This window comes from Caretta caretta, chromosome 5 (assembly GCF_965140235.1).
Source record: "Caretta caretta isolate rCarCar2 chromosome 5, rCarCar1.hap1, whole genome shotgun sequence".
NCBI classification, from domain to species: Eukaryota; Metazoa; Chordata; order Testudines; family Cheloniidae; genus Caretta; species Caretta caretta.
Genome location: NC_134210.1, coordinates 130,953,929 through 130,966,123, shown reverse-complemented (window position 1 = coordinate 130,966,123; position 12,195 = coordinate 130,953,929). Strand labels below are relative to the sequence as shown.

Below are 12,195 nucleotides of genomic sequence, written 5' to 3'. Positions count from 1 at the left end.
CTAAAAGCAGTGGGGGAGGAAGAAATTATGAAACACTAGTATTGAGAAGTAGGAGACACCTCGCACAGCACAAAAAAAATCAACCTTCCTTCTCCATTTAGTTAGTTCGTTTTCACTGACAGAATCTAAGATAGTTGCATACATTACTCTACACCTTGAGGAAACACTCACAAAAATCAGCACAAAGCAGATAAAATGTTGATTTTTCTGACTAATGCAGCTGCAGCAGCAGTGATAGGGAGCCCCTCTTCCAGTCAGCAGCGAAACAGGAACTGACAGCTAGAGGCACTAAGGGCTAGTCCATCTCCCCAACAGGGAGAGAACATCCCATCTGTAGGAGGGGAGATGCTGGCCGCCCTAAACCTCTGAAGTCATGGCAGTTCCCACCAGTACAGCACTGGGAACCCACACACAAGAATAGGCCATTACTATAATGACTGAGGAGTTATATGCGGTCTCATAATAATAATATTTATGGATTTATATGTACTGAAGGAGCACCTAGAGCCATCGTTCAGGACCCCATTGTGCTAGGCTCTGTACGTCATGTAATGAAAAGATGGCCCTGGCCATAAAGAGCTTCCAATCTATGGATATTATTATAGACATAATCGGTGGTTAGAAAACAAGAGGTATCAGTGAGATGTTTAAAGTTAATCGCAGGTAAATATAAAACAAAAACTTCTTCACAAATCATGCTGGAAATTACTACTGCAGGCGGTCAGAATGTCAAAACTACAGCTGAATGTGACGAGGCGGTGAAAGAATTTTACAACCCAGAAGAATATTAGCTGTTTTGTTGGCCAAGACATGAGTAGCCAAAACTCATGCTTTGAGGTGTCATCTGACCACTGCAGGATCCAACTCACTACTCCTGGCAGCATTCTGCACCAAAAAATTAAAACTTTTGCATACTACATTTTAAAATTCTGTAAAATTATGCAAATTTTATTTGTCAAATAAATGTGGAGGCTCTAGCATGGCATTGGGGAGCACAGGCCACTGGCTACACAGAGGTGGGAGATCACTGTGCAGCTCCCACCCAGGACACAGACTCAGCAGAAAGGCTGCACCCAACCCTGACACAGCGCAAGGACTGGGCCTGCCCCTCCTTGCCAGGTGCGGGCAAGCAGGCTCAGCATGGCAAGATCCAAGTGTGGAGGGGCTTAGCATGGAGGGATCCAGGTGTGGGTTGAGAGGGTTCTGTGTGGAGCAACCTGGGTGCGGGCGGTTCAGTGGGGGATCCGGATGCGGGGGGGGATCTGGATGCACAGGGGCTTGTTGGAGGGTTCTGGGTGCAACGGTAATGGGACCCTGCAGATTGGGTCCAGGTATAGGTGGTTGGGGTGCAGCATGGGGGGCGTGGGGGATAGAGCTCGGAAGGGGGGGGGGTCTGGGTGTGGGGGGGCTCAGGGGAGGGGTCCAGATGGTCGGGAAGTGGAGCTCAGTGGGGTAGGGATCCAGGTGCAGGTGGCTCATTGGGGTTGGTTCAGGTGAAGGGGGGGTGAGGTTCAACGGGGGGGGGAGATCTGGATGCAGGGGCCAGAGGCTTGGTGGGAGGGTCTGGGTATGAGGGGGTATGGAGGCCTGGGGGTTGGAAGGATGGGGGAGCAGCTCCCTGTACAGTGATCCCTCCTCCTTCAGCTCAGGAGCGTTGGGTGCAGGAAGTGTGTGTATGTGGGGGGCGGGTTGCGGCATTTCCTACAGCTGGGGGAGAAATCTGGGGGTGTGTCTGACACGGCCCCGGATGCCAGGGGATCTTCCCCAGCCCATCTGGGACTAATAGCTGAGCCTGGCGCAGGGTAGGAGACACCAACCAGGTCTTCCCCAGTCCCGCCTCCTGCCCCACAATCATTTACCTCTCTGCTCGCGGCCCTGGACACCTGAAACATACTGCTGGGGAGGGTCGCATGACTGCTTTTGTGGCTTCCCTTTGCTTCCCCATCAGAAAGTGATTTTTCCATGGGGAAGCAAATAAATCTGTGAGGGACATAAATTCTGCGCATGCGCAGTGGCACAGAATTCCCCACAGGAGTAACTCATGTATATTTTGAAGAGAAGCCTGAAGAAAGCCAAATGAAGGAAAGTGAAACTTTATCTAAGGGCAGACTATTTTTATTCTTTTTTCTTTTTCTTTTTCCTCTTTAGTAGCCTTAGTAACTGCAGATATCCATAGTGACACAAAGATTAAGTAGCCTTCATAACCCAAATGTTTGTTCTAAATGGTTAGAATAAAACTTACTTATCTACAAAATTCCTGCCATGTTATTCAAGCTTTACAATTTGCTTCACTAAACTCACAAGATAGTATAGAGCAATTCAAGAAGCATAACCTCTGGAATAATTTACAAAAAGATTAGCTGCATAGTAATCTTTTATAGCTCTGTAATTCAAAAATCTATAATGCCACTTTGGAAAAATAAAAGAAAGTATTTTTTCTACATATTATAAACTAGAATTTTATATTATAAACTGTATTATACATCATTTTTATACTTAGTCATTTAGGAATCAGAGCACTTAATTTACCTCCATCCATTCTGTTTGGAGTATTTCCCATTCAGAACAAGAATCCCAAAGCAGCTGTTTGAGTTTCAGTTCTGCACTAACTTCCTCCAAAGCATCAAATTTTGAAATTTCCACCTCAAAAGAGAAATTTAAAAAGTCATTTTTAAAACTTATTATAAAACAAACAATCTAATGCAGGGATGGACAAACTTTTTGGCCCGAGAGCCACATGGGGATGCGAAACTGTATGGAGGGCTGGGTAGCAAAGGCTGTTCCCCCCAAACAGCCTGGCCCCCCACCTCCTATACGCCCCCTCCCACTTCCCGCCCCCCTCAGAACCCCAGACATATCCAACCCCCCCCCGTTCCCTGTCCCCTGTCCACACCTCCGCGCCCTGAGAGGTCCCCTGGGACCTCCTGCCCCTTATCCAACCCCCCCCCCGCTCCCCGCCCTCTTACCAGCGGCGTCACTGCAGTGGGGGAGGGAGCAGCAGGGGAGGGGCCAGAGGTAGCCTCCCTGGCCAGGAGCTCAAAGGCTAGGCAAGACGGTCCCGCGGGCCAGAAGTGGCCCACGGGCTGTAGTTTGCCCACCTCTGATCTAATGTGTATTTTTTAAAATACCCACTTCACATTTCCCAAATGCTACAGTTAACATTGGGGAAGAGTAGGGATAGCAATTTATCATATTGCTTTAGGAGCAAATAATCTGTTCTAAACCACTTTTCTTCTTAAATATTTTTGTGCAAAAGATACAAAATTATTGTGAACTCCATTCAGTTGTCTTGACTCCTTTTATTTACAGCAGTCAGTAAATATTGCAGTCTACTGTTAATTTTTAGTCAGTTCTGTGAAAAACTGCCAAGGCACATACATTGCATTAAAATAGCTCTCTCCATCTGTGCTGAATATTCATCACTAAACAAAGATATGCTTTAAGAAGCTGGAAAAGCTCTATTTGATTTCCATAGTATACCCAGTCCTGAGACGTATCAGTGACATTCCCTTTAACTACAGGTAGAGGAGCTCTCCCACTCTAACAGATTGCAATAATTCTATTTATCACCCATAACCAATTTACAGTAACTCAACTGCCCATGTTTTCAAATGGTATTGTGGCCACCTAAATATTATTAGGATCCAGGTGCTACCCAAAGATGGCATTAGGTTAGTAACCAGCAAACTGACATCTTCCAAAAAAGTCTGTTCTATCCAACAGCATGCTGGTGCTACTTACCCCTCTAAACCTACTGATACAGCTGTACATATGTATCCACTTAAAGCACATTTCCAAACCCAGGGAAATTACAGCCTCCTCCAATATAGTTCTTAGAAGTTATGACATACAGTTGTGTAACCCAGTGCTTTCAACTATGAGAAGTGGAACCTTTGAAAGAAGTCTCAGCTGTTGTACTATCAGATATTGTACCGGCTGAAGTTACAAGTTCTAGTGGCCCTTCCAGCAATGTAGGTACCCTCTGAGAGGCAAGTAAGTTGTAAGGTGAGTGCTTACAAAGCTTACAAACTCCCTGTCATCAGTATTACATTTATTGCCACACAAACATCCAGGCGTGGTGGCAAAGCTCTCATCTAATGCTCATGAGGCCCTCATACAACAGATAGTTCATAGATATTACAAATGCAGTCAGTGTTTGTCACTTTTGTTTCTTTAATGTAGCTCTTACAAGGGTTATGCTCCAGAAGAACTCTGGTTTCCAAGCCTATAAGGAATCCCAAAGCCCAAAGGATTCACAGTCTAAAGAGGAAAAAGACCTATTAAAAGACATAGCCCAACTCCCTGCCAAAGGAGGATTGCTCCCTACTGCACATTTCTTGTGCATTTTTTTCCCTAGCTGAAGAGACCAGTGGGGAAGTCCAGGTGACTGCCACAGGCTGTTCCATGGTATTATCTGAAAATTCTAATAAAATCAAGGTACTTCCCACAGTGCATTAGCTCCTTCAATGCAGACACATCAAAGAAGGTACAGTGTGTGGACATCTGGATTCCCTCATGAGCCTGTTTGATTAGGAAACGATATACCAGTAAACATGCAATAGGACATGGGCCTACCTGGGCCTTATCAGAAGTGAGCCACAAACAATCCCCAGACTTCTAGCTGGGTCTTTGTTAGTCCCTTGAACTCCCACCCCCCACCCCCCTCCCATACGTAGCTGATGGAGATTGTGATTTTCATAAAGTCTCTTTAAAATGCTTACAAAGATTACAAAATCCCATTGGTTTAATTAGGACATCACACAAACAATTTTTCAAAGGAGACTCAATCCAGCCTTCGCTTGTGCATGAGCAGGTTTGGGCAAGAAATAGCTATTTCCAAAAACACACTAGCCAGGGCATTGGCTTTACAAAGTTCTGCTATTCAGAAAAATTTGTTTAACACTGCAAAAAATACAGCTCAATTCAGGCTTCATAAAAGTCCAGCAAAGAGCTGAGGGGAAAAATTACCTTGAAATTCTTCTGGTAGGATTTATACTGGAATGCCCGTTTCTGTAGCTCATCTAGAATGGTTTGCAAGTCTGTCAGAGTTTGTTTTACTTTGGCTTGGTCAGCTGCAATATCCAAAATCTGTGGGTCCTGTTTAGCAAAAACAACTTTTTGTTAGTTTGTTAAATTTAGCTTTTAGTTCAGGTTGAGATAAACATCCTATATTCCAGGCTAATGGAAATAAGTTTTAAACTCAGTGACATATACGACCAATGTTTCAATATTAAAATTTATTGCATAACGTATGTGTGATGAGATTTAATCTATTTTAAATGACCAATGTAAATAGGTATGGAAAAGTTATCAAGTCTCAAAGATTCTAGATCAAATCTCTTCTCTTTATAAATGAAAAATATATTCTCCCACCGCCATCTTCCATTTGTCGTCAGTTGGTGAAGGTTAGCTCCCTAACTGAATAGATTATGGAACTTCCCTATGCCATGGTTAGGGCCACACAGTAAGGGCATCTTTCCAGGACCTGATTGCTTATGGCAACATCTGTGAGGAAACCCTGCAGTTGGGCAAGTACTGATCCCTTTTATATCCATAACCATGGAATGATAGAATCACAGGACTGGAAGGGACCTCGAGAGGTCACATAGTCCAGCCCCCTGCACTCATGGCAGGACTAAGTATTATCTAGACCATCTCTGACAGGTGTTTGTCTAACCTGCTCTTAAAAATCCCCAATGATGGGGATTCCACAACCTCCCTAGGCAATTTATTCCAGTGCTTAACCACCCTGACAGTTAGGAAGTTTTGCCTAATGTCCAACCTAAACCTCCCTTGCTGCAATTTAAGCCCATTGCTTCTTGTCCTATCCTCAGAGGTTAAGAACATTTTCTCTCCCTCCTCCGTGTAACAGCCTTTTATATATTTGAAAACTGTTATCCTGTCCCCTCTCAATCTTCTCTTTTCCAGACTAAACAAACCCAATTTTTTCAATCTTCCCTGATAGATCATGTTTTAATTTTTTTGCTCTTCTCTGGACTTACTCCAATTTGTCCATATCTTTCCTGAAATGTGGCACCCAGAACTGGACACAATACTCCAGCTGAGGCCTAATCAGCGCAGAGTAGAGTAGAAGAATTACTTCTCACTTTTAAAAACATGTACGTTTCAAAATATGTCTAAGCATTACAGATCAAATCCTGCCCCCCTATCCACAACACCCTGGTTACAATGGAACTGGTGTGCTTCCCTTGCCTGTGGTAGGAAGATGAGCATTTTGGGACTCCATGTGGGGTCCACAGCCCCTGAGAAGGCACAGAGCCCAGATTCATGGTGACTCACTGTACCCCGATGCTCAGGGACCTTGGGGTGAGGGCAGGAAGGTGAAGGAGCAAGTGTCAAGCTGATGAACCCCATCACATGCAGAGGCAGTAAGTATGTGGGACATTGCTGAAGCTCTGAGACAGGTTGGGGAGAAGTCCAGTCCCTGAGAGAACCACTGTGATAAGATCAGCTCTGTTTTGGTGCAGAAGATACAATTTGGTCCTATATATTTAGATCCATAAGGCCAAATCCTGCCCTCAGAAATACTGTGCAACCCTTTAACGCATACAGCACAATTTAAAATGTGAGCATTTGCATCGGATTACAGATCAAACCTTACTTCACATTGTTGAATAGACTGTTGATAACTTTATAGTCCTTATTACTGCTCGGTTGTCTTGTTTTAATAAAACACAATTGCAGAAATTATGTACAGTATGAAAATAATGTAAACTGCTCTTTGCAAACCTGGGCTTGCTGTTTCACTTCTTTCACTTCCTCATTTAGCTCTACAACATCTTGATCTAAATGTTGACAAAATTTGGTAATGCTGGAATCTCTTTCACCCACTGATTTGTCAATTGCATTGCGAACTGCAACAATGGATGGTTTCAGAGTTGCAAAAAGAGCAAAATCTTCAGGAGGTGTTGGTACTTGGTACTGTTCAATAAGCTGATACATCTGAGTTACCACATTTCCTTCTTCTTCAAGGCTTTCAATCTGCAAAAACAGTCATACTTCAACTACTGTGAATCAACCATGTTTTCTTAAGTAATCCTTACCATTATTTAATCTTAGTTACATTGCTGACAGTATCAAAATATGGTTATTATAGAAAAATAATTTTAATAAGGGGAAGAAAACAAGTCCTAGCCAAATATTATCTTTTTATGTGATTAAAATTAACAGGTTAATCTTGTCCCTGAATTTTTTAGTTTCTTATATCACTACTGTTTGAAAACAGAGTATGTCCAGGCTGCTGGAGAAGACAGAAATGTTTGGCTGGACTTATGGCATCTTCTTCAATGTACCCTCCCTTAGCATACAGTATGCTATGTTACCATTTTATTCCATTGTAGAGAGTTTTGATACCAAAATATTAGGCAGTGGCACACAGTTACTCTCTCAGTTTGCTTTATTTTGCTGGTTGCAAGTAAGTCTATTTCTGGATGTTCTGGTTCCCACTTGGAGACGATGGATTTTGCTGCTACTAAAAGTGTGAAATTTCAGTCTAAAAGGAATTTGAGAAAATTATTAGCAGCTGAAAAAGGGAGGTTAAAACTTGAAAATGTAGTTCAATGTTTAACACAGCATTCACCACCTGTGAATGCAATAAGTACATATTTTTCAGCTGGCAATAATTAGAAACATTTTAAAAATGAAAACAGGTAGCTTTGTCCTTACCTGTAAAAGTTGTCTCCTCATAACAGGAAGTCCTCTAGTCTGGAATGGTCTATTGGTTTGGCCACACCACTCATGAGCATGCAGTGGCAGCTCACTGCCAAGGATTTCTGATATCACAGCTTCCCCCTACATATGCTTGGTAAACTGCATCACAAGCCCAGCGGATAACTTCCAATGCTTCTGACCGTGAAGCAACTAACAACATGTCCAGAAGCTGCCATCTTATCTCAGTGAGGTAAGAAATATTTGTACAAAAAGGATGAAAAAGAAATTTCCTGGTGCAGTTGGTAAGGGACAACTTTAGAAAGGAATTCCAAGATTGTCTGTAGGACCGCATTGCCATGACTAATCAGACATTCAAAATACTGTTCCTTCTCACAGGGGTGACTGGTATAAGAAAAGCTACTTTAAATTAAGAGGAAAAAAACACTGGGGTTGTAGCCCACAGTTCAAATGACTGCTGCATCAGCTAATCCAGGAACAACTTCCAATGGGTGTTTGGATAGAAGGACAGATTTCTGTCACAGCATGCGTAAATCTGAGCACAGGAGGATGAGAAATTAGAATCTCTTTTCTGAAGGAATCATAAGAGCTCCTAATATAGCCACTTGGATTCTTAATGTATTGATTGAACAAAAACCAAATATAGGTCTTGGCTGAAACTGATTTAGCACTGAGGCCATGTTGCATATAATACATCAGGTTCTGAAGATGTGGTAACAAATCTTGGATATAGAGTCTCCCATAGTCTGAAGGAGAACATTCTCCAGCTAGTTGGGATGGCCAAATTCACAATTCATCCTTCCCAGTTTTAGGCTGTCAATTAAACTATGCCTTTGTCATGGTAGCACACATGATCCTGGCACCAGGAGGTCTTTGATGACCATAAACACTAACAAGGACAGACTAAAGGAGAAGGCATCTATCTTCCATGCCTTGCTTTCTCATTCCCTGGAACAGAACAGATACCATTGCTGTTGCTATTTGAGTCAATCTGTGGATTCCCCCACTCCAGGAAGACTGACTGAAGCATTTGCCGTTCAATCCCCCCACTGTCTTGGGGAGAGTGTCTGATGACTCAGCCAGTTGGCCTGGCCATTGATCATACCCTGCACAGAAGCAGCTGATATCATTAGGTTCCTCTTCCAGTACCGTGTACGAATACTTCCCATGGCACAAGTGAAATTCCATTCGTGCATCCTAGTCTAAGAGGGAGGCATATCAACTTGATCCTGCTAACTAGGACCTCTGTTAGAGACCTTTCCTGTGTCAGATTTCTGATCTTGCGCCAAATTTTTAAAGGCTGAAGGACTGAACCTGGGAAGGTGAACTAGTTGTCCAAGGACCTTGGCCATTGACAAGAGGAGCATCTGAAAAGGCTCTTCATGTAAGTGTTACCACTATGCAGTATCAGCACAGAAAATCATCAGTCTCAGAAGCTGGAGGGGCTGCCAAATAGTACCCCACTGCTAGAAGAGAAGGATGCTCATAGATAGTGGCCCTGCTATGCTTGTTTTCTCTAGTCACATCCTCCACTGAGCTCTGTGCATCAGGAGCCTGCCAGGAGGAGTGAGGAGGAGGGAAAAGAACTCCAGACATAGCCAATGAAAAAAGCCTTTCAATAGCAAACTGAGCAGAGAAAGCTCGTCTCTTCTTGAGCTGCTTCTACCAGTAAAGGCAGAATACTGGGCTTGAGACACAGATCCCAGTTTTATATAGAGGGAAATGTGACACCAAAACTCCTCACCACTGTGCTGTCTCTGTGATGTGATGAGACACATCTCTGTGATGGAGGTCGTCAGCTCAATAGTCCATTCCTGACTAATGAACTGGCTGTGTATAAGCAAAAAAGTATAACACAAGTTTGATATTAACTCTGACCCAGTCTTATAATTTCTAGTGATGCTCCATTAAGAAATGATAATGTACAAACTTTATTTTTTACTTTTGTGGGGGTCTGCAGCATGTGAATACATGGTCTTCCTTACCCACCTTTTTCAATAAATGACATATATAAAATACATATACATATATGCAGTGGCCCCTCACCCCAATCTCCTGAAAGATAGAATGTACTTACTCGTTCCTGAATTTCATCAAGGAATATCAGGCTATTAACATATTCTGTAGTTGTGGATGGGAGAAACTCAAGTTTAAATTTGGCATCTTGTGCCTCAGCGATAATGGCAGCCACTTTTTTCTTCCCGATAACTGGAAGCATATCGTTAATAACCTAGAAAGCAAAGGGAAATAGTAGATTGTGTAAAATATTCTTAAAGCTAGGAGGTGAAAGGTCAATAAATTCATGCTATTTTGGCCTGGATGGGAGCGAGTTCCAAAGATGAAGAGCCCTCGTGTAGAATGCTCTGCTGGCAGCTCCTTTCTTTTTAACCAAAGGAGCTCCAGCTCGAGAGCCTCCGCTGATCTCAACTGATGTCATAGGGAGAGGTGAATGTTCTCTGTTAGGGAGGTTCCAGGCCAATTAGGCCTTTTTCAGAGCAGATCATTTTAAACTTGAACCTATAACAAACAGGCAGCCAGTACAATCCCAAAGCACTGGCACTGTGTGCTCATGGTAAGATACTCCACTTTACAACCAAGATGCCACATTGTAATATTTTGCAGTACATCTTAAAGGATGTTGCAAAGTACCTGTGAAATTAGCGTATGAACTGAGTTTAAAAACGAGATGAACCCATGATATTGCTGGAGATATCATAACATTTTTTGTACTAGAATATAAATAATGGTAGGACTTCAAACAAAACAAACTGGCCAGCTTGTCCAGTTGCTTCACTGGGCAGTCACTGACCTTAGCAAAACTGAAATGGAATAAATTCTTGCTATATTGCCTGTAGATTTACCTCCAAGCAGCGCTTTGGTGATGGTATTAATTTTTCTTTCAGTTTTCTAGCATCTATAAGCAACAAGCCTACATTTCTTTTCTGCTTTATAGCCAAAGCATCTTTGTGTTCTCTGTGATATTTCTCCAGTTGTTCCGCAAAGAAATCAACACCTGTGTGTTATAATGACAGTGTCAAACTAAAAATAATAACTGACACTTTGTGTGAAGAATGATCAAAAGTGTATGAACAATTGTTATCAGATAGTTGTAAACATAACAAAACATATTTAGAACTTTGATTATCTAAACAGAAACAAATGCAAACATCTATTCAACTGAACAATGTACTGAAACTACAAGACAGAGCTATGGGTCAGTGTTTCAAAACTAAGGTTCAGCTTTAAGAGATAGGTACAGACCATTCAATTTGGATAAATCAACCTGAACCTTTGCCCAAAGCTAAAACCAAGCCTTTTAAAATTTAAGTTCTATAAAGTTTGATTAGCTTTTTCTTTTTAAAGGCATGACACTTGTCCTCACTGAGTAAATAAACATAAAGGGAATGGGGACCTACTCTGGCTTATGAAAGGGCAGTGGGTAGGGAGAGGCTGTGCCAGGGCTGAGGGAAGAAATCATCTGCTGGAGGGACAAACGTGCACTGCTGCTGGAGGCAGTGGCCCTTGCATGGTGCAGGTAAACATCAGTACCTGCCTAGCACACCGGAGAAACACTGAAATACTTCAAACAATGAGGCCTTAAAGACTAACAGATTTATTTGGGCATAAGCAGATAAGAAGTCAAAAGGTGCAAACTAAGGCTCAGATCCCACAATCAGATGAGCACAGCCCCCTCATGGAACAGCACTGACTTTAAAAGGATTCCACAGGGGCCACCTATGCAGATCAAGTTGCAGGATCAAGGCTTAAATACAGCTTATTCCACTGTTGCAGATACAAATGGAGTTCATTCCATTGTTATCTTGTGTGCACACAGTCATAGATTATTTTGTGTGAAAGAGTAAATAAATGTTTGAACCCATGATTTATGCACTCCTCTGCTGGAAACTGGTCTAGAGAACATTTATAACCAAATCAAGAGTAAATACTGCAGATATTTGCTGCAATAACACAGAAAACGAACAAACAAAGAATCTTAGTTAAAAATTAGAGAAAAAGACAACTCACCATGTTCCTGCTGCTTCAGAGCTTCCAAGTCAAGACTTTCATTTTCTTTGAAAAATAACCGAAACCGTTCAAAAGTGTCTGCATATAAGCTGGCTGACTCAAATGCTGAATACACAGTTTCCTAAATGTTACACACAAAAAAACATTGTACATAAGAATTTGCTTGGCGCAAACAAATAGAAGAAATTAAAACAATTCTACATGATACATTGACTCCTCTTTTTGGTACTTTAAAAGAAAATTTCTGGAGAAACTGTAAGGTTCAGTAGATTGGTAATGGAATAGTGGTCTTTTATCTCTAGGTCACCAATCTGCATCTAACTCAGATCAATAGTGAATCAAACTCATTGCCATCTAAGGTCAGTTTGGTGACCTGGTTGAAAATATTTGGTAGTGTCAGTCAATTTCCTTGTGGAAATTAGCCCAGTCTCATCAAAGATTGGATAGGCATGCAAACTGTACAGTGTTGTATCACCCTTA

The 12,195-nt window shown here is 42.2% G+C and overlaps 1 protein-coding gene across 5 annotated transcripts in view; it reads right to left on the bottom strand.

Annotated features, from left to right (window-relative positions):
• Positions 1-12,195, bottom strand: part of DNAH6 (dynein axonemal heavy chain 6) — a 192,412-nt gene that overhangs the window by 160,253 nt on the left and 19,964 nt on the right. For all 5 annotated transcript variants that reach the window (XM_075128903.1, XM_075128900.1, XM_075128899.1 and 2 more), the window contains 6 exons: positions 11,716-11,836; positions 10,551-10,702; positions 9,767-9,919; positions 6,751-7,002; positions 4,969-5,097; positions 2,530-2,643 (listed from right to left, as the gene is read on the bottom strand). In XM_075128903.1, coding sequence (XP_074985004.1) covers positions 2,530-2,643; positions 4,969-5,097; positions 6,751-7,002; positions 9,767-9,919; positions 10,551-10,702; positions 11,716-11,836 — 921 coding nt within the window. The remainder of the gene's footprint in view (positions 1-2,529; positions 2,644-4,968; positions 5,098-6,750; positions 7,003-9,766; positions 9,920-10,550; positions 10,703-11,715; positions 11,837-12,195) is intronic.